We start from the raw sequence: 27615 nt of genomic DNA, 5'->3' as shown, positions 1-27615 counted from the left end.
AAATAAAAATATTCTCAGTAGGTAGTAAGAAATCATGCAAGGTTTCTTATTCAACAATATAATGAATGATATTCAGATACAGTAAAAAGCTGGTACTTACCTAACAGCTAAAAAACTGCCATTTAGACAAGCAGCTGAAGAAAAGGTTCCATCAATCTCACTGAATAAAAATTAATAACAGATAGTGTTTATTCAATCTGTTTGTTCATATCATTTATATGAATATTAAACCTCTCTTCACTATCACAATGCTTTGAACCTGATGCCCCAATAGTGCAACTGTAAACTGTGTTAATGATATTACTGTATGAGGTACTACTACCAATTGTCAAACTCTGGAAATTTTACTTTATTTAAATTCACATTTTTAAGAATCATGGGGTTTTTTTGATTTTTGTTTTTTTTTCTGAGGCAAATGGGGTTAAGTGACTTGCCAGGGTCACACAGTGTTAAGTGTCTGAGACCTCATTTGAACTCAGGTCCTCCTGACTTCAGGGCTGGTGCTCTATCCACTGCCCTCCTAGTTACCTCAGACTCATTTTCTTAAAACAGCTTTTCTTTAGTATTGTGACTAAGATATATAACAGTGGGATAAAGTGCTGGTTTGGGAATCAAGACCTCCTGGGTTTAAATCCTACCTCCAGTTTAGCTATTTTGTGACCTTGGAAAAGTAATGTAATCTCTAGGTCTAACTAGTAGACTGTTTACTGAAACACATTAAGATTACAGAAACCTTGTGCACTACAACATAAAAATATTTATTTTTAGGATGTAATGAATTTTTTAAAAATACTTTTTTAACACTACTTCATCAGCTTTTCAAAAATGCTTTCAGTTATGGGGCATGTGGCCTGTAAAACCAGTTTAATAAACAAAATACAAAAAATATTAACTATATTCATTGTGTCAAGATGTGAGAAAGAAATTCTTTTGAAATTTTAACATATGAAATAGTAATAAGATGTCCATAGTAAGATGAGAAGGAATATATTTCTAATAAAAGTTGGTCAAATGAAAAGAGACAAAGAAAGATAGTTAAAATCTAGGTTGTGAAGCTACAGAGTACAGAGGGGCAGCTAGGTGGCATAATGGATAGAGATCCAAGACTGGATCAAATGTAGCCTCTAACATTTACTAATTGTGTGACCCTGAACAAGTCACTTAACCCTGCCTGCCTCATTTTCCTCATCTGTAAAATAAGCTGAAGAAAGAACTGGTAAAACATTCTTATTATCTTTGCCAGGAAACCCCCCCCCAAAAAAAAAGGGGGTCATGAAAAGATGGATGTGATTGAAAATGACTGAATACCAATAGTATAGTGGGATATGCTAAATTTGGAGAAATGGCATCTAGATTCAAATACTGACTGACACCTATTGTCTATATGACCTAAGGAAAAAAAAAATCACTTCCTTCCTGGGCTTTAATTTCCTAAGTTATTGAACTAGCATTCAACCTCGTTCCTGGCACATAGTAGGCACTTAATAATTCTTTTTCGTTGGTTTATTCATCTATGGTCATATGTGAATTATAATTATGGAGTTTTGAAAAGTTTGAACATTCTCTTTTACTTAAGTGATTCTGACAAGGTTTCCTCACTAAATGGAAAATCTCAAGTAAAATTGATTCTACATTTCAGGGTTTTTTTGGTTACATATGAGGCATTATGTTTAATCACAGCTAATAATTTTCTTCCTTACTTGGCTATTTCCAACGGAAATCTTCCAGAGGAGTAGCTCAACCATCTCTGAATGAGAGTTTCATTTACGGTCCAGATCTGTTTTGAAGGATCAGGACATCTAAAATCATCTGGTGGCCCAAGGCCCTACAATGAGAAAGAAGCAGACAAACTCAAAAAAAAAGAACTACTTTACTTGCTACCCTACAATTTAGAATTGACCACAATAAGACAGAAAAAGATTATCATTAAAGAGCCTGAAGTAAAAAATATCAAAAGGGCTTTGGCATGTATAATTCCTTCATAAATCAGAAAGCTTTAAAGGAAAGGAAAAACTCTACAGCTAAGCCAAGGAAGAAAACAGGGCACCAGGGAAAAAGGAGAAATAAAGACCGGATAAATCAGAGAAGATCTAGAGGACAGCAGTCCTTCCTAACAGGAATAAGGCAACTAGATTCAGGCTAAAGTTACCACTTCTGGCTCCTTAAAGAACCAAAGGAAATTAAGAAATGACCTGTTCTTTTCCCAGTTTTCCCTTCCAGTCCATATGCATTAACAGATACCCTAGCATATTCAATTAACTTCTTTACCTTAATGTAACCTGAGTTTTTGCTGCCAGTTACAGGCCAGGTGTTAGCTAGATATATAAAAGTTCAGATTAGGGTGGAAGTCAAAGCTCTGTCTAAATGTTGGAAATTTTCCTAACTGGGGGCTCTGAAATATATGAACATACTTCTATTTTAATATAAATTCCATAGAGCAGCAAAAGAGGGGAGGGGACCTCAATGACCTTGCAAGCAATTACAAGTACCAGGCTAAACAAATGAGCTAGCTGCTCTAAAAAAATATAGCTAATTTAAATCTCCAGGGACAAAAGGGAAAGAAAAAGAGAGGTCAGTGACTGGCCTATTGGTCAAAGCAACTCCCATAACTACCAGTCTGAAGAAAAGCATGTTGGTTTTTTTTTTATTATTATTATTATTATTATTATTATCGTTAATAACACACATAAAGCATTTCTCCAAATGCATAAAACATATCTCCAAACACATGAAAGCATGTCTCCAAAATAAGACTTCAAAGAATTTAAAGAATTTTGATAAAGTTATATGAGCTTGAAAATAGTTTACACAACTATATTTTTACCTGTGGACAAGAATAATGGGAAAAACTTTGGTCACCACCTGAAAAAATTCTTTTAACACAGAAGTATTCTTCACCATCTGTAAAAAGAATAATATGCAATTTATAAGTTTCTCAAAGGCTGGACCACTGGCATTGTTGTTTCTATTGTTCTCTCAAAATTTAGCACTGTGCCTTAGATATAGAAGGCACTCAAAAACCTATTAATAGCAATGTAAACACTACATAAGTTCTTCAAAAGTTAGAGCAAAAAAAAGGAATAGGAATATAGTATGCAAGAGAAATGAAGAAGGGGTCAAGGAACATATGAACAAATGAGTAGTTTATCCTGAAAAAAAAAAAATATTACCTCAGGACAGCTGAGCAGAACTAGAGAAATAGAACAAAACTAACAATGTTCGCTTTATTTTCTAATAAAAAGTGTTCCTTTAGTAGGAATTTTACATTTGAAATGAAACAAGACATTTTTTTCCTGAATTTTCAAGAGAAATATCATTCAAGTAATTTCTTTTTTTCCATCAGAATCCCTACAGCAGAATCCCTGCCCTTCAGCCACATACAGCATTTATTAAACATGTATTAGGAACTATGCTAACATAATATAAGTTTAAAAAAAAAAAAAACTAATTTCCCCCTAGGCCTGTAAAGTCACCAATGCAAGAAACAATTAGTGAGGAAAATAGTATCAACTAAGATTAGCAAATGTTCTTAAACATGTAGTTTGATGATGCTCCCTAGGGTGTTACCAGGTTCAGTTGTCTGAAGATAGTCTTCCTGACTCAGAGGGAAGCACACCATTCTAACTTTTAAAAACAATTATATTTCCCTCAAAAGGCCCATAAATGTCATGAGAATAAAAAGGATAAGTGGAACATTCTAGAGAAAATGTTAAGTCTGTCTAGCAATTATTCATCTGTTACTTTATCTCCAAAGTTTATCATTGCCATAAATCGTTTTGGATTCTCTTCATTCTGCAGAAAGAGACTGGGGCAGAACCAACCCTGTCAACTACTGGGTCCCGAGGCTTTACCCTCATGACTAGTAATGATCTGTAATAATAATTTACAACATCATGAACATAAATTTATATCACAATTACATTTACATGTACATGGGAATTCACTGACTGAATTATAATCAGCAAATTCAATTTGTATAATATTTTGTACTTTTAAAGTACTGGTATTAGTTAATTTATTTAATCTTTACTTCAACCAAGTGAGCTAGCCAAATAGCCTGAGTCTTTTTATTCCCATTTCACAGACAGGAGAAAAGAGAAAAGCTAAGTAACTCACTCAATGAGTCAGTGACATAGAGAAAGCCAAAATCCATGCATCTTGACCACTCCCTGCCCCCCACCAAACATACACTAAGTTTTTGTACATCATTAATCAGGATTTCTCAAAGGGAGTATTAAAATAAATGTTTATACTGTTTTTCAAGGAATTGCCTGTAACATAAGTACTGTTAGCTGTATTGTACAGCCAAAGGTAGGTTTTTAAAATTAATTTTTAGATAGAGTTGAATCTTGAATATAATGGGCTCAATCACTGAAAGACTGATTTCAATATTAGAGAATGGAACGGATTTATTACTAAATGTAATGCTAAATGGCTAATGCTAAACTTTAATAGCCAATTATTTGGTTCCACAAATTTTATTTTGGATACATTAAAACAGGATTAAATATCTTTATTATAAAAATCTAAATCCCTGATCTATTTTTTTTATTATAGCTTTTTATTTACAAGATATATTCATGGGTAATTTTACAGCATTGACAATTGCCAAGCCTTTTGTTCCAATTTTTCCCCTCCTTCCCCCCACACTCTCCTCCCCCAGATGGCAGGCTGACCAATACATGTTACATATGTTAAAAGTATAAATTAAATACGCTATATATATATATACATGTCCAAACAATTATTTTGCTGTACAAAAAGGATCAGACTTTGAAATAGTGTACAATTAGCCTGTGAAGTAAATCCAAAATGGAGGTAGACAAAAATAGAGGGTCTGGGAATTCTATGTAGTGGTTCATAGTTTTCTCCCAGAGTTCTTTCACTGGGTGTAGCTGGTTCAGTTCATTACTGCTCTATTGGAACTGATTTGGTTCATCTCATTGTTGAAGATGCCCATACCCATCAGAATTAATCATCATATAGTATTGTTGTTGAAGTATATAATGACCTGATCTATTTTTTTAACCTCAAACTTCACAAAAACTTAGTACAAGGATTGTTTCCCAATTTACAATTTCCTTTCTAATTTTAGATGCCATGGTTTTGTTTGTGCAAATTTTAATTAACCAAAATTGTCCAGTTATTCTCCTGGTATCCTCTCTAACCCTTGTCTGGCTCTGAATTCTTTCCTTAGCCATAGGTACAATGGTAATTTCTTTCTTGATCCTTTAATTTGTTGAGGATGTGACTTTTTCCATTCAAATCACTGAGCCACTGGAAGCTTAAGCTAGTACATGGTACAACATCTGCCAAACTGCTTTAGTTTTCCTGGCAGGTCAGTGAATTCTAACTTGTTCTGACAACTTCTCTTCGTGGGACATGTACTCTTTCCTTTGTGTTTGGCTCAGCCTCCTTTCTTGATGCTTCTGCTTCCTCTCTTGGCTTAGCACTCTCACCTGCCGAAACTCTAATAACACAGCTCTGTCCTGCCCACTAACTGATGTCTGTATCCATCCCCATCCTATAGAATGTATAGCTGGCCTGGTTGTTCATTTTGCAGTCTTTACACTGGTGGGATAGATATTACCTCAAGAATTCCAAGATACATTGCTTTCAGAGAAGAGCAATATGATTATTTATTGTAATCAAGCTGTTCCAACTGAATTATGGAGAAACTACAGCAAAGCCAGTCGTTAGGCTAATAGCTGCCATCTTATTCCATAATGAAACATCAAGTGTGCCATTCAGAAGCTCACAGGGAGACTAATACCATTAAAATTAAAGAAAAAAATAATATGTAACTCCATCTTTACATTTGTTAGAGCTAAAGTATAACCAAAATACCATCCTTTGATTTGTCAAAAGAATAAAATTTATCTATTCAAGGAACCTTTGATACTATTTACCTTTTAAAAAAAACACTAAGCATTACTTTGGATGAAGGTCATTAAGACTACTTCACAAGATCGCTGTACACTTCAATGCTGTATGAAGAGGTATTCTGATGGAAGTGGATATCTTCAACATAAAGAAGATCCAACTCACTTCCAGTTGATCAATGATGGACAGAAACAACTACACCCAGAGAAAGAACACTGGGAAGTGAATGTATATTGTCAGCACTAGTGTCTATCTACCCAGGTTACTTATACCTTCGGAATCCAATACTTAATGTGAAACAAGAAAATGGTATTTACACACATATATTGTATCTAGGTTATATTGTAACACATGTAAAATGTATGGGATTGCCTGTCATCGCGGGGAGGGAGTGAAGGGAGGGGGGGATAATTTGGAAAAATGAATACAAGGGATAATATTATAAAAAAAAAATTACTCATGCATATATACTGTGGGAAAAAAATTCTAAAAAAAAAAAAAAAAGACTACTTCACAAATATAACAGTTTAAATCTTGCCTCAAAAAAGAGAGAATTATGCTTCTCATTAAAGGTTACCAAGTTTCATCTCAAGAGCCATACTACCACATTTTCATATTTGGCTTCAAATAACATAACTGAAAGAAAATTTCATTCAAAGGGATTCAGAGACATGGAAAAAGGAATGAGAAAATAATTTTGAAATGATAAAAGGAGGTCTAAGACATAAAAGGAAAAAAAGCAATGTGTAGTATCTATTCTCAAATTAATGACCTAATTCCATAATGACATACTTACCACTATCTGGTAGACATTTCCCACTATAAGGGAACCAATTTCCTTTCACAGTGAAAGGGCTTTTTCTATTGCTTGTTGAACCAGTTCCAAGTTGCCCATTGCCACCAAGCCCAAAAGAATAAATTCTTCCTGACGAAGGAACAAAAGCAGAAGTGTGCTGCCTAGGGCAAAAAGACAGGAAAAAATATATAGACTTAATATATTACCCTCGAAATAATTTTTCTGGAGGATGCAATAGTTAAAAAAAAAAAAAAAGTTAACTGATTAAGGTACCAAAAAGGGTTAAGAAGTTCTTTAGAAGGCATCTTTCAATGACTGCAATCAGGATACATTTTCACAGTTATATAGCTTATTGAAAAGTATAAGGAATACAAGATCCCACTGGATGTAGAATGTAAATATCTTTAAGGTAAAAGTTTTTTTGTTGTCATCTTTGTATGCTCAGTGTAAGACTCTAAAGTTAATCAATAAGTATTTATAAACTCATTACCAGTTGGTATACATGGAGTTTTCTGGAGGACTAGCAGTACCTCTGGTAAGAGAGCTTGCTAAGTCCTTTTCAGAGGGGATCATCCACCTATGAATGTCCAATTGAATCACCCAGCTTTCACCTGTGGCTCAAAAAAAGGTGTAGCAGCCAAAACTCAGTAAACCGTCTGGGCAGACAGACTAAACAAGGCTGAGGGTAACCAACAGATCTCAAACTCACTGATGAATATTCTAATAACATATGATGACTTCTCCCGTGGAATGTGTGGATCAGAACAATTTGTTTCAATGGCCATGAACGTGGTTGAAGCAAGCACTATATAGCACCTAGAGTTTGATTAGACAGTCAAGGTCATCTACTAATCTACTACACGGAGCGCCGTCATCAGGCACCTTGATTTTTGTCCTGTCACTAGACTTTGATGACCTAAGAATAATGAGTGAGGCTGATAACTTGATATAACTCTATCTTCCTTAAATCCAATTCATTCACCATTCAAGACATCATTCATGACACCCCTGGCATTAAAAACAAAGGACAAATAACAATCACCATGTGACATGCACTCTGTTAAATGCTGAAAAAAAAGAAAAATTGCTCTCTTCTCAAGGAACCTTACACTCTAGCCACTGCCCATTGCACATAGTTGGCATTAAACAGATATTGAAATGAACATATTAGATTTTAGAGAACAAAACACAGCTTCAAAGATTCTTAACCAATGAAGGATCCTTCATGTGTACATTATAATTATGCATGATTCCTTGATAGATGCAACTAGAGAAATAACTGAGGTTCATTCATCTTCTTATCAATGTCAAAGAAAACACAGGAAAAAGGAGACAATTATTTGCTAAAAATATGCTTGTCGCTGTTATAGAAGATGCCTTGAGAAGTGTCCAAACTGAGGAGCATATTAGGCTAATTGTATCAAAATGCAAAATATTACAGGACCTCCTTAAATTAGATTCATGACAACTCAAAAGAGACTGGCTTAATCTACATAGGAAAAACCAAACAGATGAAGAGTGTCTCTTCTATGACTTGAAGTTGGCCAATAATCAAAAAGTGTTTACTAAGTGCTTACTAAGCACCAAGGACACAAAGAAAGGCAAAAATGAACAGGGCCCCAAGGAGCTGACATCACTACAAAGATCTTAGACAAGCAACATAAATTGATGAGCTACATCTATTATCAAATGATAGTAATTAAATTGAATTTGTGAAACTATATGATACTCAAGCTGCTTCATTTATAGCCACTCTCCCTCTTCCCCACATCTATTTAGTACCAGAATTCTTTCAGGGTCATTTTATGACTGAATCACAGAATGTCAACATCTCAGCACTTAACCCAGTGCTTGGCAAAGCAAAGAAATAGGCTCTTAATCAAACAAGTGCTGACTGAACTATAAAAAGTGACAAGTCACCCAAAGCAACAGGGAAAACATATGGGTACTTTTAAGCATGTGGACACATTTCAACAGATGTGTGATAGTCACATGTGTCCAAGCAAAACAGCATAAAAGACACACAGAAAATTTACAATCTGAGGAGGAAGTGGATCAGCCATACAGCATGACCACAAAATTACAGATATGGAGCCCAAGTAAAGTATTGGCATCCAGGGAAGAGTAGAAGACAGTAAGAAAGGTTTCCTGTGAATTAGGTCAATTCCTCCCTGGAGGATTTACAAAAAGTGAAAAAGGAATACACAGAATGTGAAAGTGTGGATGGGTTGCAAGGGGCTCAAGGAAGCTCATATTGGCGATATTATGGATAACATTTAAAAAAAAACATGTGGGGGAGAGGATGACCATTGTTATGAGACAGTAGGTAAGGAGAGCATCAAGGTAAAAATTAAAAGGAATTTGTCTCAACAAGATGAAAGACTGACTTTTCTTCTGAGACTGATAATAATCTTGAAAAGTCAAGGGCAAGAGCAACTCCCCCCCCCCCAAAAAAAAAAAAATCTTCAGAGAGTCTTAATCTTCTCGATGAAACAGGAAGTTATCATCTCCTTTAAGTCATGGGCAGAGGGGAGGGACAACCACTAAACATTTGGGAATCTGAAGAGAAAAATATATGGAACAGTAGTGGTAAATCACAAAGCTGAGAATTAAGAGTAGAATAGAAGGGCTAAGCAGCCCTAAAGTAAAGGTGATTCAGTACATGTGAAATCACTCAATATTGTAACTTTCACCAGAGATGCTTATCAACTTTTGGAAGATGGAGTAGGGACAGCCAACTGAAAGCAGAAGGCTAATGTCACTCAAAGAATTGGAAGACTAATGTGATATCAAAGGTGATTACTTCTAGATGCGAAAAGGGTAAAATAAACAAAATGCATGAAGTTTGAAGGAAGAATAATGATTAAGGCACAGTGAATCAAACAACCACAAGTATTTATTAAATGGACAACTCTATGTCAAATACTATATTCCTTGCTAGAGATCCAGAGACAAGAATCATTTTGAAGGGCTAGAGAAAATAATCTGTGAATTCACACTCCTGACAACTGAGAGAAGGCAGAGGAGGACAAGAAGCATTCACTAGTAAACTGGGCTACACGTGGACTTTTCCTCAAAAAAAAAAAAAAAAAAAGCCAATTTTCCATTAATGTGAGGATGCAGTAGCACTGAAGAAATTGCTTGATCAGGCAGTATATATTTTAAATTTAATTTTAATATTTTTGTTGTTGTCCAGTCATTTCAGACATACCTAACTCAGGCCCATTTGGAGTTTTTCGGCAAAGACAATGGAGCGGTTTGCCCTTTCCTTCTCTAACTTTACTTTACAGATAAGAAAACCAAGTTAAGTGACTTGCTCAGATTCACATAGCTAGTAAGTATCTCAGACTGAATTTGAACTTAGGTCTTCCTGAATTCAAAGCATGCACTCTATCCACTGTGCCACATAGCTTCCTAGATTTCTAATATTACATAAAAAATACACATAATAAAGTTCTTTATCTTAGACTGGGATACAAAGATGATGGAGGAAAAAAGAGAAATATGCTGCAGGAATATAAACACCAGGATTCTGTTCTCCAAGGTACTTTACCGTCCACAAGCAATCTGTGTGACAATGCTTCCCATAAGTTCAAAAACCTTTCTGGGGTTTATCTCATGACTGGTCGAGTTATGCCCCAACTGACCATAGCCTCCAGCTCCGAATGTAAAGACCCCGCCTTCCTGGAAAAAATACAGAGTACCCAATTCATTACACAAGGACCATACCTTGCAAAAATAAGTTTCCTTACTGAAATTCAATTTTTCCCCTCCTATATCTTCCCTACAAGATAGTGTAATGCAAAGATAACAATTTCAAATATTTTATAATAATAATTTACTTACAGTCTTGGAATGAAGGCTAGTGGTACAAGCATATAGTTACTGCCATTTTATTAATTTATTCATATAATTACTAAATTATTCTGAAAAAATATCACTATCTAAAAAAATGAAAACCCTTATTTTTCTCTTGGCATTTTCTTCTATAATCATTACACACACACACACACACACACACACACACACACACACACAATTAGAATTTAGAATTCATTATATGTCCACTAAACCTTAAACTAATAGAGCTTTTATATTTCACAACACAAATATACCTCTAAAATTGGAACACCAGGAGCATATGCATCAAATTAGGCAAATATTATTTTTATATCATTGAGAAATTTTTTCAGAATCTATCATAAATTATTTATTATAAATTCTATCAGAAAGTTACATTCTCAATTTAAACCTAAGCAAATGAAGTCATAATTTTCTTCTCATTCCACATTATTACAAATCTACACAGAAATTATTAAATTCAAATTGAGCAATTTTGTTTGATTAGAACCATTTTCAGTAACAACTTCATATCATTCAGCTGCAAAAATGTGCCATCAGCTAGCATTTCTACATGAATGATGATTTTTAAAATTTTTCTTCACTTGATATAAATACTAAACTTTAGTTAATAGCATAGTTAATACTATTATAGCAAATAAAAACTCAATAATACACCTTGATTATTCTCATATTTTCCAATTCTTCTGCTAATAACTAATAGATATTGCCAAAATTTTTATTTGACTGTGATTTGTTTTATAAAAACCTACTGAGAATGAAGGTTTATAATCAAGCAAAAGCTTAAGAAATAAAATTTTGTAGTTTAATAGCAGTTAATTTTCAAATTGTACTTTGTGTATTTTAGACATCTTAGATTGACAAATATTTATTAATGATTATTAAGAATACTATTCATGTAAGTCAGTTTTTTAAATTTACAAATCACTTCTAAATATGAAAGAATATGAAATTCCAAATTCTAATGAGCACTTCATCTTCCTAACCATGTTTATCCTTCAATGCAAAGGAAAAAAAAAAAAAAAAAAAAGACAAACACTCTGATTTCAAATCTGATAGATATAAGACCTTGCCAATTCTCTTACAGACATAAAAAATACTACAATAGTGACCTTGAGAAGATTTGGGCAATCACATCCATTTTTTCTTTGTGCTTAACTGCTGATCTCTCTATCAGACCAAGCAGCACTGACACTGAATTAGCACTCACCCTAAGACAGGGTGCTCCTTCCAGGTCAGGGTTGAAGCCACTGGCAAGATTGTGTGAGGAAAGCTCATATTGTAACTGCTTGCACAATACTTGGCCTGTGGATAATAGAGGGCTTCAGTTTCCTCTGCTACTTAGTGTAAAATATTTATAAGCCAAATGGATGCTAAATTAAAACAATACACAGCTGTAAAGTATAATTTGGAGTTAATCTACCCAGCATGGCAAGCCACAAAGCACCATAAAGGAAGCCTTAACACTGAAAAGTTTGTCTCAGCAATATTTAACATAAAAGTTATAAAATTATCAACAGAACATATCAACGTAATGTCATGCTATCAATTTTTCTTTTAACAAAACTCTGCCAACTGAAAGAGAATGAAGACAACTATTGAAAACTAGCATTTATAATAATCCCCTTCATTACTGATAGCAATTAACAACCACCACACTCACATTTTAATAAATATGACACTGAAAACAGTTTTTATTAAGTCCAAGAATTGTCCTGATTTTATAATTACTACATAGAGAATGAATGCAACAATTTTATAAGTTTTATACCTTGGTAAGAGCTGCTGTATGGTCTTCTCCACAACAAATATAAACTATTTTCTGTGATCTTAGTGATTTCAGCAAATTAGGAACAAATCTATCTGAAATGTAAACAAAAATATCAATACTGTTAAACACATCTAATTTTAAAATCATGTGTTAAAATTATTACTTTTAAAAATTAAACTAAGGTTTAATTTACTTGATTCTTAAAAATTTGTTTTACTTGTTTACTCTTATAGGACCATACAGTGAATTAACAATAATAGCTAACATTTATATGGCACTTGCTATGAACCAATAGTGCTTAGTAAACACTTCACAATTATTCTCTTATTTAATCCTCATAACAACCCTAAGAGGTAAATAATATTATTCCCATTTTATAAGAGGGGAAACTGATGGGAACAAAGACTAAGTAATTTCCCTAGGCTCACCTAGCTGGCAAGTAGATGCTATTATTACCCCAATTTTACAGATGGGAAAACTAAGGCAGGAGCTAAGTGATATGCTCTAAGTCACACAGTTAGGAAAGATCAAAGTCAGATTTGAACCCTGGTCCTTCTAGGCTCTAACCCTGGCACTCTGAGAACTGCGCCACCTCTATGCCTAATAAATGTCAACTATTTTGCAGGAGATATACTTTTAACAAACTTCCCTTTGTCCCACAAAGTGCCCATTTACTTCATTAGTGGCTTACTGATATCAAGTAGTGCTGGTGATCAACAATCCAATTGTTACTCTGTCAGATGACTCTCAAAACTCATGAACCATGGCAGCCAAATGGTACAGTGGATAGAGTGCTGGCCATGTAGCCTTGAGGACTTGAATTTAAATCCAACCTTAGACAAGAGCAATTGGCATTTCTTTTATAGCCACATTCACGAGAAGCAAAGGTGAGATGAGAACTTCAGCTCTGTGATTGTCACAACTCAGTGTCCTCTAAACTATCATGTCATGACTTCTGGCAGGTATGTGATCTTACAGAATAGACCAGAAAGATTGACTCAGAGGTTTGTATTCTTTCACTAAGCATGTCTTCAAGTTAGAAGGACAACATGGGAACCTACCATTTTCATCATTAAGACCCAGTTGACCAAACTTGTTCCGTCCCCAACCAAAGATAGCTCCAGAAAGAGTGAGAACAAAACTGTGGGCTCCGCCTGCGGCAACTTGAGTAAAAGGGATTCCAAGCAAGGACTTGATCAGCTGTGGGGAACTCTGCCTTTTCAACTCAAAACCTAAACCCAACTGGCCATGCTTATTCTGTCCCCAGGAAAAAACTTCACTTCCTGTAAAATAAAAAATAAAAGTTTAAATTTGTATGAATTATATCAATAAATTTTATTTAAAGATTCTTCAATCAACAAATTGTTCCTTTTCATCTTTGATAAAGTATAATCTCTCAGAGGGCAGGGAATATTTCAATCTTTGTCCTTGTGTCCCAGTATCTGGCATATATTAGGGAAATGTTTATTGAATTGAATGAAACTAAATACACAGGAGGAGTTGCACTGATTGTTACTCTATTGATTTAGTCCTAATCATACTTAAAATTCAAACAGAAACAGAAGATGGTGACTAGTCAGTCATCTGGTAAGCTGTGCTGTGTTGGTGTTACACTAAGCAGTTAGAAAGCATGGTTAAGGATTTTTTTATTTACCCTCAGATGCTGGGAAAGGACAAAAAAGAAACACTCCTAATACAAAATTTCAGATGCTTTCCTGTAGAAGACGATGCTAGGAAGTACACCATCCAAACAATGCAACTCTGCAGAAAGGGATACCATCTGAAACAAAGCATCCTCTGATTATGTTGGCTACAAAATTAAAAACTAAAGATAATTATAAGGAAATGTTTAGATTGCTCATTAAAAACCTTTTTTTAGTACTTAAAAAAAAAACTAGGTTAGTGTGCTAATTTTGTATATTTCGTATCCATTAAAGTCAAACTAAAAAGACTTCTACAGAAAAATATGGTTAGCCTTTAGTTTATGCTGTTAAATATTCATTAAAGTAATAAAATTCCATTTCTTTTAAAGACAACAAAACAAATCTTTAGTTCAGAGGTTTCACCAATTCAACATCCCCTCCTCCCTCCTTTCACAATTGCTCCTTTTAGATGCAATCATGCTCTAAGTAGATATATATCACAAAACATTTACTTTAGCTGCAAGTGTCAAGTGTACTTTATTCTACAGGAATCAAAAATTAATACCTTCATAATGTTGGCAAATAGCTTTCTATGACTTTTAACTCTAAATTGGTTTTAATTCATCACCTATTTTGGTCAGATAATTCAATTTGGTTGTTATCTTGTGCAGATGTTTTCTCCTCCCTCCCCCAATAGATTTTTTTCCTTCTCTCAAAAAAGCATGTTCTAAATAAGTCCAACATTTTCAAGGTGGCTAGATTAACTCTACTTATAGTAAGCTACTTGACTCTGAATTTGTTCTAAAAAAAGACTGTCTAGATCTTGAGGCCTGGCAAGATAACACAGTGAAAAGAGGCCGAGCTCCATCTCTGCCTGCTGCCAGGATTTGGCTATCCTGGGCTCATAAATTTAAAACAAGAAGGTAACTTTGAGATCCATCACCTGCCCAGGGCAGCAGGTGACACCACAGCTTCTGCCACCAAACCCACCCCTCTTTCCCTTAGGCCACACTGCTTTTTTCTTAGCTTATAATACTGGGACAAGAATCCCTACATTATCTAATTCAAGAGTAAACATTCAGGAAATCTTAAAATGCTATGTAAGAGTAATAAATGATAGGTGGGTGCCCAAACTCTAACTTGTAAAAGATGATAAAAAATAAATACACAGCAAGTTCTCTTCTCTCCATAGTTTACATCTAAACTAATACTGACAGAGAAACAAGAAAAGTCTTAACTCATTGCACTTCTTTTTTCCTGCAAAATGGAACTATTAAGTAGAATGAGAATCAAAACAAAAGCCAAGTTAGTAATTGGGAATTTCAATAACCCATTTTGGAATTGGTTAAATTCCTCCAAGCAGAGATAGAAGAAAATTTCTGGATAAATTAAAATTTTTTTAAGGAACAATTAGTTGTATAGACATGTTAAGAAACTATAGTAACTTTGGTTCTTAAAAAAGAAAAACATTGATATAGGAAGTGTGAATGTATGAATCACTTAATAGAGTAATCCTAAACAAGAAATTATGATGTCAGTGTCATGTCATTTCCTGTGATGACATGATATGCTAGGATCAGCCAATGATGGTCCATGGACCACAGTCAGCTTACTGCCTCTTTCTGCTCAGTCCACATGGTTTTCATATTTTAAAAATTGTATGGAAATAGTCATTTCCATATTCTCTATAGCTGCTATGAGATCACAAGGCAGTTACATGATTACAAAATAGAATATAGATGATGTTTCTCATTCCATAACATCTCATTTCAGATCTTCATTAACTAATGAACATTTACAATCAATTTTGACCACAGGGGACTTTAAAAATTCTGAACCCCAGTTAAGCAAAATGTTATTTTCTCCAAAGAGAAGTCTATTCTTCTCTTTAGTAGACTTCTATGACATACACATACAAAAAAACCTGTATTCAATTACTGTCAACATTGAATTTCAATTGAATCAATAAACATTTTTAGAAATTTGTTTTCAACCTTGTTACACAAATATCTACATGTTATCCTTGATTTTGCCTCTTGGTTTGCAAAGTCTAAAATATTTACCGGATCTTTACAGAACAAGTTTCCTGATCTCTGTGATTACTCAATTTTCACAAAGAGATGTTACAACAAAATTCTAATATAAGAGGAAAAAAATGAATGTAAAATATGTCAGCCTAAAGAATGACTAAAATACACTGCACTGGAAGTCCAAGAAAATGCATAATTTTATATATTTAATTTATGATTTTAATGAATATGTACATGGAAAAACTTACATTAGACTGTTTGTATGTCTTCACAAACATCACTCATTCACTCCACAATGAACTAATGTCAAGAGTGATAGATGCATGAGAGATCTTAAATATATTTAATGGGCTAATGTCATCAAATAAGATGACCTGCTATCATATATTTTCTCTTTTCCAAATATCTTTATATTGCCCTCCAAGACCAAAATCCTAGTTTAATAGTGATGATGATTTAATGGTGCCTTTATGTAAGAGTAGCTTAATCTGACAGCAAAATGAAGTGATTTTTCAGAATTTTCTCTGTGCTAATAATCAAAACTGGGTAAAATCGATTGTTAACTCAGTTGGACAAAGTTGTAGTTTGATTCAGTCTATTTAGCAATACCAAAAAAGATAGAATTATTCCTCTTGTTCAATCCAGACAGATGTGTGACACCTATCTTTCTAATGAATAGAAGTGGTATATAACTTTGATTACCTGGGTAGCATTATCTTTAGTGATGTATTCCTTGAAGAAACAACTGTTTAAAAATCTGACAGTCAGTCAGTCACAAGCTTTTGGATTTAAGCTGTTTTGGAACATCAAAGAAATAATCCATAGATTAAACAGATGGGTCTTCTGACAGTGTTCACCACCTTATTATATAGATGTGAAACACAGACCCTGTGTTGCCTTTAAATATGGAAGTTTGATGAATTTAACACATAGCCCCTGAACAGTTAATAAATTTATAATTGGCAAGATGAAGAATGTGACTGAAATGGCACATCACCAAAAGTTCATTACGATATTATCAGTTTCACTAGATTGATATTTCATAAAGGAAAGACATTCAAATTTTCTCTCCATTGTTTCCAACTCAATCAAGAAAAAGTATGTCAAAAAATGCCTTAAAGGAGAATATCAGGTCATATAACATCTGCCCTCATTTGTGGATATTTGTAATAAAAATGAGATCCACATGGCAAAATATGCTCTGACTTTTCCAAAAATGTTTTCCTAAAAAGCAATGACTAAGAGAAAAACCAAAGCAGGCACAGTATTGATGACAAAGTTCCAATGTTACATCAGTGGGAAGTGCCTTGGTCTTAAGATTGAGTTTTTCTCAGAATAAATAAGCTACCCACAAGATTTATCAAATAATGGCTCAGTACATTTATTCCCTGCAACTATAAAATAAAAATAATGATAAAATATATAACAACAAAAACAAAAAGAAACTTACCTTTTGAGAGTGCAAGGGAATGATAGTAACCGCAAGCAATCTGTACTATCTGAATATCTGTCAAACTTTTAATATTTCTAGAAGGGGGGAAAAGAGAGTTTAATCAAATACGGAAATACATAACTATATGTTCAAATGGCATGTCAGGCACTTTCTCATATTGTGATCAGAGCACATATTTCCTAAAGTTAATAGGTAAAATAATGAAAACATTTAGCTATTTTAGAAAAACAATTTAAAAGATATAAGAAAATACCTTGAAAAGGCAGCATGGATTTAAACAAAGTATATACTTATACCCATTCTCTTTACCTCATACTGTCACCTGACCTAATTCTGCCAAATGAGAGTCTAGAGCAAGTCAATGCTCATAATTTTCAGGAAGCAGCATGTTTAGCAATCAAATATTGAGTAGGAAAAAGGGAAGTTATTCTAATTACACATTCTGTATTATAAATATTTGTTTTTAATTTAATGGATACATCTTATAACTACAAAGTTACTACTGAGCTATGAGTGGAACATAATTTTTACAATTTAGGAATGGATCTTCTCATAGAAATTTTTCTTAATTCAGAAAATGTCATTTCTGTGCAACAAACAAAATGACAAAAGACTAGCACCAGGAAATGTGTACATGAATGTCTATATTTAACTAAAAATGTCTAATATAAAATACTACTCTACATTGCCCCAAGTCCCTAAAACAGTTGATTTTATTTGCGAGAGAGACCTAATGGAAAGGTATTAACATTTTTATATATACTTAAAACATTATTTATTTAACTATGTTGTACACTGGACTAAAGTGAATTGAATTCATCAGATGGACTGCTCACTTACAATATGAATGGCAGCAAATATTTCCACTATCACAATAAAGTGGATCAGATTTTTAAAAAATTCAAATATATATATTTGGAAGCTTCAGCAGTAACCTTGTATTAAAAAATTTGGTCCAAGGAACACCTGAAGTTGGTCTGTAATAGCATCCAATGAATAAAGACTTTCATTCCAAAAGTTAAGACCTAATTTTAAGGTTAACTTGCATTCTACTTTATTTATTATGTACTTTATACATAATTCGGGGAAAATACTTTCCTGTTGATTATTTTTTTTAAAAAAGTTTTTTCCCTGGGATGCTGTTTAGTCATATTTTAGTCTTAAAGCAATTGTGTATTTAGTTACTTTCACTAGAACAAAGACAAAACCCAAACAGCTATAGTGCAAAGATCAAATGGATCTACCCACTACCATTTTAGATCTCTTTTTTGTGAACAGAAAACTGCATTTACTAAATCAATTACTCTCTTGGAGGAAACAGGGATAATTTTTAGTTGCTAATAGTTTTCTATTAAAACTCTTAAGTACTTTTAATTGAATAACAATTAAAAAAAACCTTCTAAAATAAATTTCATTATTCCTACTTATTAACTAACTGTGTGGGAGAAAGAGCTAAGCTAGCTTCTCAAAGCATTTATCTCACACTTCTGCTTTTTATTCAAGTAAATTTATTCTTCCTTCTCCATAAAATATATGACAGGACCTGTCATTTAGATATTTGATTTAACATTTTTTAAAAAGTATAGTTTGGAAATTATGAAAATCCTTCATTCCAACAATAAATTTCTTTAGATAACAACTTTTAAAATTCTTTAGGTCAAACTTTTTTTAAAAATCAAATTCAATATGAACTTTTTGAGCAGTTCTTAAAAGAAACTTCTTAAAAGAAAATTTACTAATTTTTACATTTGTCTTCAAACTCTTCAACTCTTCTTCAAACTACTAAAATCTATAATTTCCAATTTAAAACAAATCACATATTGCTACTAAGTATAGTAATAATAAAAACACTAAGGATTAAATAAAATTCTAACAAATGAACCTACAAAATTCACATTAATGGTTTTGCCAGAAACTACTGACAAATAGTCTGAAATGCCAACTAAGCAATCTCTTGCTGGATGATATAAGACATGTATGTAGCTTTAAATAGAGGTTTTATTTTGCCAAATAATTAACAGAAGCTATTTTGAAACTATGAAATAGTATCTTCAATTTTTTTGTTTTCATAAGGAAAAATATATTTCTTCATTAGGGAACAGATATTATTATTTCAAATATTAAATATAGGTTGAAACTATGAAAGCAATATTTTTAGTAAAGAGTCAGTTCCATCTGAATGGCAGCACTAAATAGTAATAATCCTCAGAAATGCCATATATCATCTAAGTCAGAAAGCTCTACATTAGCCAAAAACCAAAGTCTGTAAAATCCAACTTTCCCCAAGGTTTTTTTTAAAATGTGAGTGTGAAAATTCAGATTTTAAGCCACTTATTTTGAACTATTATTTTTAAACTAATTAAACTAATATTTTTAAGAACACATACCATTTGTATACTATCCAAATTCATTATTTCTTCAAAATTCCTGATTTCCACATATACCCTCAGCTGAAATTAGAGAAGATCTACTAACAGAATTTAGCAAATTATCTCCCAAATGCACATGGAAGCATTTTTAATACTAAGTAGCACTAAATTAAGTTGCTTTCCAAAAGAAACCTTTATCTAGCAAAACCTGTGATCTGAATAAATTTAGGAAGAAGGTCATCCTGGACTCTCTCTTTTATTAAATTCCTTAGTTTAATGAAGAGTCCAGATGCAGTCTGTTGTTAATTTCTTAGGCTGACTTTAATGCAACAGTGGTCACCAGGAACCCCTTCAACATTTCTCTTGCCTCTTTTGAAAGATTTCTAAGCATTAATTTTCACTTGAGATTTAAATATTTTCTGTACCTCTTGTCTGTGTAGTAAAAATAAAAGTGAATTAAAGGAAAGAAGATAATAGTTCTATGCCCAGCTCTGAAACCTAGGTGACCCAGGGCAACTTTTCTGCCACTCAAGCTGGTCACTCTTCAATGGAGACAATACTACTTCTGCCTACCTCATGGGGCTGCTCTTGGAATTAAATGAGAAAAATGAAAGCACTTTATAAAATGAAACTGAAAAAAAAAAATTTTTTAAAGGTAGTATTATTTTTGCTGTGGTTTAATTTAACACTAAATAGAAAAAGTAAGTATTGGTAGCTTACCAATAATACAGTTTAAATTATCTTTAGGTGAATAAAGAACGTTTTACATTGCTTCAGTACTGCTATTTGATATTGCATTGGATGATATAAGACATTTATGTAGTTTTAAATGGAGGTTTTATTTTACCAAATAGTTAACAGAAACTATTTTGAAACTATGAAATAGTATCTTCAATTGGTCTTTTATAAAAAATACCCGCCAAAAAATGAGTAAACTTTAAGATGAATTTAAGTCAGGAAAAATAGCAAAACATCTAAATAAATCAAAGTTTATTAGTAAGATCCATTAAAAAGTAAAACACTAGGAATAACTTGGTGTCATGAAATTTAAAGCCACAGACTTAAGTAAGATTTTCCCCAAAGGTATTTCAGATAAGAATATGAAAAAGAGGAGGAGAGTTCATAAGTATTATATTCAATTTCATGCAATTTTTAAAACTGCTTCCTTGATTTTTTTTCTTCTTTATTACCTTTCAACCCTTAATTTATTTAGTTCATTGTAGAAATGAGAATCTGAAGAAAGGATCTGGCTTCTACTTTTAGAACTGTCATCATCTAGTCCCACTGCCTCATTTTACAAATAAAAAACAGACTGAGAGAGGTTAAATGACTAATCTTCAGTGAGACAGGCAGTGAGGGAGGAGAATCTAATCCTGCACACTATTAATTGTACCATATTGCCTTCCTGATGAAGTGCAAGAGGGCTAAGAAGCACTTACCCTTTTGTAGAGACTTAGGCCACAGCTTAAGTGTGGTTGTGAATTTTGGCTCAGCTTAATAGCTCAGTCCCTGGGTGGCACTGGGCCAGTCACCTTATCTCTCCAGGCTGTCTCCTCATCTATAAAACGTGAGCAGGGGACAGGGTAGGAGGGAATGAGGTGATATCTCACTTCCTTCCAGTTCTATGATCCTATAAATCCCATATTCTGCATATAAAAAGAATTTAGCAATAATATGGAATGAGGAAGACACAATCAAAGGTACAATTCAGAAGAGGATGTAAAGGTGAAAGAAAAAAAGAAGGAAAAGAGGAGCTGAAGAACATCCACTAAAAATGCTGCCACAAACTGCTTTGAAAATATTGAGCTAGAGGGGGCAGCTAGGTGGCACAGTGGATAGAGCACCAGTCCTAAAGTCAGGAGGACCTGAGTTCAAATCTGGCCTCAGACACTGAACACTTCCTAGCTGTGTGACCCTGGGCAAGTTACTTAACCCCAATTGCCTCAGCCAAAAGAAAAAAAAAATATTGAGCTAGAAAAGACTGGTGTTAGGAGATCTAAAATCAAATTTTTTTCCAGTCTCAAGAAGATCAAGAAATCAAACAAAAGCCTTGTCAAGTGAAACTTTCAGGAAAGAATAAAGAAAGGGAAAGAAGCATTAGACGGGTGGACAGAGCACTGGACTTTGAGGTAGGAGACCTGGATTCTAGGCTCAATGCTATCACTCACCAACTGGTTAAAATGTCTTCAAAAACAGAAGTTACATCTTTTTTTTGTTCTTTAGATTTTAAAAATCAAAGTATTTTCTGTAAGAATAGGGGACTAGTTTAAGCAGAGTTAGGCAGCTAGATGGCACAATGGAGAGAGTGTTGGGCCTAGAATCAGGAAGACCTGAGTTCAAAACCAGCATCAAATACTTACTTGCTGTGTGACCCTAGATAGGTTGACCTCTCTTAGCCTCAGCTTCCCCATCTGTAAAATGTGGGTAATGGAAAGGGAAGGAGAAGGGAATAAATACTTCTAAGGAGCCTACTATGTGATAGGCACTATACTAAGTACTTTTACAAATATTTTCTCAATTGTTCCTAAGAATTAATTAAATTCATATTTCTATCTTAAATAACCTCTGACATATATAACAGCATAATGTGAATTTAGAAGGAACAAGTTGAGTTTAAATAACTTTAAAAAATAAAAGATTTCACCCTGATACAAATTCATTAGGAGGCTGAATGAAACAGCATTTTGCAGTCAAAGAACCTGAATCCAAATTCTGCTTTACATCCATTTTGAGCAAGTCATTTAATCTCTCTGGGCCAGTTTCCTCATCTCTAAAATCAGATGATTAGATTCCATGGCCTATGAAATCCCTGCCAACTCTAAAGCTCAGATTCTATGAGCTCTCATTTTCCTCATCCTGTGAATAAATCTCAATTCAACCTTACTTTTTAATCCATACATCAGCATCAATGAAAGCATAAAAACAGAAAAAAGTTATTTCAAACTGTTAATTGAAATAAGTCTAAAATTAGGTTGACAAAGCCACATAAAGCTTATTTGTTTGCTCCTGTATCTAACCAGGATAAGTAAAACAATTTTAAAAATTAAGAGCAAGACTTTTTGTACCCTACTACTTTTAGCCATCAAAAGGGAATTACAAAGGTTTACAAATTCATGCATATTTTTAAAATTTAGCCAATGGCAATTTCTTATCTAAAAATCATAGATCTAAAATCTATGTAAAATTATAGCAGTAGAGAAGCATTCCTATAAGAGAAAATTAAGATGTTCAAGCAGATCTATTTTACAAATTTTAGTAAAAATAACTTCTATAAGTAAGCATTCTGATTTTTTCAGTTTTTAAAAATTTAATTCAAGGCAAGATCTATTTGGGGGAAGAGGTGAATAAAGTAAACTGGCATAACATTTCAGGACTACTAGGCCATACATGAAATGAGAGAGCTCATCAAGTAGCCTTATTCCAAATTCACAATGAGGGCAAAAGGTTTTTAAGATAACTCATTTCTGCAAAGCACAGGACCCTGGCAGAATGCTTAATAAGACCTTGAAAATAATTTTCACAAATGATCCTTTTCAATGTTTTAAAATAACTATTAAAATAAAAATGGTCCCCTTTGTTACCTGGGCACTCTGATATACTCTTCTGTCCCTGGCAGACCCAGCTGTCCATCGGTATCAAGTCCCCAAGCATACACCTGGCCCTTATCATTGAGAGCGAGTGTATGAGCTTCTCCACATGAAACAGCTACAATATTTTGGGCATCCAAGGCAACAACCTGCTCTAAAGAAACCAAGAAGGAGAGAAATTACGTTCTATTTTTGTACTTGTAATGGGAAGAATAAAGTAACCAATTGTATTCACTGTGTACTAAGCTATTATCAGATCAATCATTCTCAATATACCTTATAAGCAAATCCAGTCATTTTGAAGATTACAAAAACAAACCATAACATGTTTCTCTTTCTCACCCATTACCTTATCTTTTTCACGAATGGTACAATGTAGGTTAAAATTCAGAAAATCCACTTAAGCTGGAGCCTATTTACACTTGTCACAACTATTAAATTATATATGAAATCATCATATTTCAATAATGTTCTGTCTTCATTAAAGCCATTAGTGCCTGGGGTAAATAGATATTTTAATTTCCAAAAATGTTTAAATTTATCACATTGTAGAAATGTAGGGTCAATGTGATAATAGTAATATCTGTAATAAAGGGATAAGGTATTAAACTCATAATTATTTTTCCATAAGAGAAATATAAATAGCTTCCTGAATACTGAATTTGCTAGTCAGTTTCCTATTCCCAGAGGTCTTTAGGTGAAGTTTATGTATATGTGTGCATCTGTCTACTGTGTCTGTCTCCAAGGAAAACTTTTCACTCTCTACCTATTCAGGATATTAGTGACAAATGTGTTCTAACTGTGGGGCAGAGAAGTTAGTGTATAAGTTCATATGAATTTACTGTGAAAAAAGAAGTAAAAACACTAACACACTAGAGGCAGACTTGTTTCACAAGCTTTCCATTAACTTTATTATTTAAGCACCTGCTAATAAGCAAAGGTTGTCACAGCTGCCAGTGATAACGAAGGGACAGCTTCTGCTAATGGACATACAAAATCAAGAAGTATTCAAATGAAAAAGCTAGCATACATTTTGTGATTTTATAACAGATCCATGAAACATTAGAATTCAGAAAGCAGAGCTTATGTGTGAATCAAAATACATTTCTTAAAACTGAAGGCATAACTCAGCTTACAAATCAACTAACTGTTTTGCTGATGTTGGTGGTGGTAGGTTTTGTTTTTTGCTGAGACAATTGGGGTCAAGTGACTTGCCCAGGGTCACATAGCTAGGAAGCATTAAGCCTCTAAGACCAGATTTGAACTCGGATCCCCCTGACTTTAGGGCTGGTGCTCTATCCACTGCACCACTAAGCTGCCCCTAAATCAACTAAGTGACAACAAATGCATATTTGGTAAGAATAAATTGTTTTCTATCACAGAACAAGAGATGGTGATCCTGAGCAAGTCACTAAACCCTATTTGCCTCAGTTTCCTCATCTGTAAAATTGGAAAAGGAAACGTCAAACCACTTCAATATCTTTGCCAAGAAAATACCAAATGCGGCCACAAAGAATTGGACATGACTGAAATGACTGAACAACATCATACAAAAATTTCACTTAGAGTATACATCTAATTTATCATTAGCATGCTTAATCTTTAACATTAAAAGCAGGGCCACTTAATTGCAAAATGTTACCAATGTTCCTGAACTAAATTTAAAACAGCCTCACTAACCAGAATCAATATTCCTTCTGCCAATCCAAACATATATCATCCTTACATTTGAGTCATAAATAAGAAAAGGTGGTATGTTTGCAACCCGTATGGGTTTGTATTTATTTGTATTTATTTATTTGTATTTATTATTTATTTGTATTTATTCTCTAGTATTTTAAGAACAAAGAACATTAAAATTCTACATATTAAATAAGGAAATATTGAATAACTTCTAGAAATTGATCTATCAAGGATACAAAAATCTTAACTCAGTAAATATCTTGAAAGTGTACTAAAACTTTCACAATGTGAATGTATTTTCCCAGTTTATATTCTATCTAATTAGATCTAACAGCTCAAAGTCAAACGCCTACAAACAGAGCATCTGGTTATTTGGAGATAGATAAATTCTCAAAAAGAATTCTAGTGTATTAAAATATACTCAAACATCCATGTACAAAAGAAAAAATCATCAAGGAAAACCAAACCTTTAATGATTGCTGTGTTTTTATTCTAAAATTTGTTTTTCTTGGCAGAACATAAAAGTAAAGACAAAAGAATGGCTCAGGCTCCTGTTTAATTCTGTTGCTTCTTTCCCTCTGCTATTTTGATGACTTTCTGAAGTCTTCAAAAGTAAAAAAAAGTTAAGTTTGGTTGAATCCATCATATATTAAAACCAGCCTATGTTGATATAGACTCATCAGTTTACCCCTCAAAGGAATAAAAGTGTATAGAAAAGACATATTCTCAGTTAAATGACTAACAAAGTTAACCAGCTCGTTAGCTCAGTTGCTTCAAGAGTGAGTGATGCTTTCAACCAGAGGTCTTCGGTTCTTAAAAATAGCAGCTTCCATTTCCACAGCACCTTCTTCACAATATCTCCATAAGGTACAAAGGACAAAATCTTAGTAACCAGATCTTACAGGTTTAGGTGAACAAACTTGCTCAGGCCCATATTGCTAATCATTGAAAGAAGCAAGTATTAGATTGTCTCAAGGCACTTAGTCTTAGAATGCCTTGAAGAACGGAATCTTTTTTTTTTTTTTTTTTCATTCTACTAGTACAGTTTAGGACCTCAATGTCCTGTCCCACCCCCCAACTGCTAAGTTAGTGTGGCTCGAAATACCTAAGATACAGTCATGTTTCCTTTCATTATACTCCTCATGCTCTTTCCCCAGCCACCTTGCAGAAGCCTACGCACCCTCATCAGCCACAACTCCTATACATCTTACACCTTTTTTTTTTTTCCAATTCTAGGCCTATAATCAAATCAATACTGTTATGAGTAATGGAGAAGGTGGGCTGACCTATCCCCCATCACACATTTTTATTATTCAGTTCTTTCAGCTATGTCTGAATTTCCATGAACCCATTTAAGAGTTTTTCCTTGCAAAGATACTAGAAGGGTTTTCAAACACGGTACTGTTTCAGTAATTTTCCAAATCAAAGTACGCATCCCTTGCCACAACTTCCTTACATGTGTTATCTTTCCTTATGAGAATCTTCCCTTAGCTAGAATATAAGCTTCTAAAGGACAGAGACTAATTTTACTTTTGAATTTGCATCCTTAGCATTTAACTTGACACACTGTAAATGCTGAATATTAAATGCTTTTTCATTCATTCATTCATCCCACAGTCTAATATGACAATTGTCCAAATGACTAACTTCATAACATCTCAGTTTATCCAATTATCAGATTGTGATAAACCAATCCTCTGAAACAGCCACAACTTGGAGCAGAAAGTGGGGGGGACCCCAAATAATGAATATTATCTTATTGGTCAATTTCAAATCCAAGGCTTCTCTGAACTACAGCTAAGAAGCAAGAGAAGCAAGAGAGGAAAAGAGAAGGACTGCATAAAAGTAAGGAAAAGAGACAGAAAGCAGGTGAAACTACAAAGTGTCTATGAAGCAGACCCATAGAAAGCAGAGGAGAAAGAATAACAAGTGGGTAGGAACCTGAGAGGATGTGGTACCAGAGCAAACAACTCTAACCAAATCAATAGGTTCTTTCAATGTCAACATTAAAAATGCACTAATGAAAATAATCTATAAAAGTGAAGACATTTAGTAGAGGGATAAATTTTTTCTACATGTAAATAATATCTGCTAAATAATGGGAAATACTCACATTTTTAAAGCACTGAAGAAAACTACCAAACAATGTTGAGGTCTAGTCATCCCATTTACAGATGGGATAGAGTGGAGTAAGCAGAGGACTGAATCTGGAGTCAGGAAAACCTGAGTTTAAATTTTGCCTCAGAAACATCCTAGCTTAACCCTTCACAGATTCCTTTTCTTCATTTGTAAAATGAGTATAATAATAATACCTTACTTCACAGGGTCTCTGTGAAGAGCAAATGAGCGATTTCATATAGAGTGCTTCATAAAACTTAAAGCATTAACATAAATGCCTCATTTAAATTATTTAGATCATTAATATTATTAGTGATGATATTAAGACATCAAGAAAATGTACTCAGTGAGTATACCATTTACCAAAGCTAAAAAATAGATTTCCCATAAAAAGATTTCTACCAAAATCTTTAAAAACAAA

At 33.5% G+C, this 27615-nt stretch overlaps 1 protein-coding gene across 2 annotated transcripts in view; it reads right to left on the bottom strand.

The window, feature by feature from the left end:
- HERC4 (HECT and RLD domain containing E3 ubiquitin protein ligase 4) overlaps nucleotides 1–27615 on the bottom strand; it is an 86871-nt gene that overhangs the window by 32106 nt on the left and 27150 nt on the right. For both annotated transcript variants that reach the window (XM_074296604.1, XM_074296603.1), the window contains exons 3-11: nucleotides 23388–23547; nucleotides 17435–17511; nucleotides 13373–13594; nucleotides 12312–12403; nucleotides 10233–10363; nucleotides 6680–6840; nucleotides 2825–2901; nucleotides 1701–1825; nucleotides 101–160 (exon numbers count right to left, since the gene is read on the bottom strand). In XM_074296604.1, coding sequence (XP_074152705.1) covers nucleotides 101–160; nucleotides 1701–1825; nucleotides 2825–2901; nucleotides 6680–6840; nucleotides 10233–10363; nucleotides 12312–12403; nucleotides 13373–13594; nucleotides 17435–17511; nucleotides 23388–23547 — 1105 coding nt within the window. The remainder of the gene's footprint in view (nucleotides 1–100; nucleotides 161–1700; nucleotides 1826–2824; nucleotides 2902–6679; nucleotides 6841–10232; nucleotides 10364–12311; nucleotides 12404–13372; nucleotides 13595–17434; nucleotides 17512–23387; nucleotides 23548–27615) is intronic.

The sequence above is a fragment of the Sminthopsis crassicaudata genome, chromosome 2 (genome assembly GCF_048593235.1).
Source record: "Sminthopsis crassicaudata isolate SCR6 chromosome 2, ASM4859323v1, whole genome shotgun sequence".
Lineage (NCBI taxonomy): Eukaryota > Metazoa > Chordata > Mammalia > Dasyuromorphia > Dasyuridae > Sminthopsis > Sminthopsis crassicaudata.
This window is presented reverse-complemented; position numbering and strand designations above follow the sequence as displayed.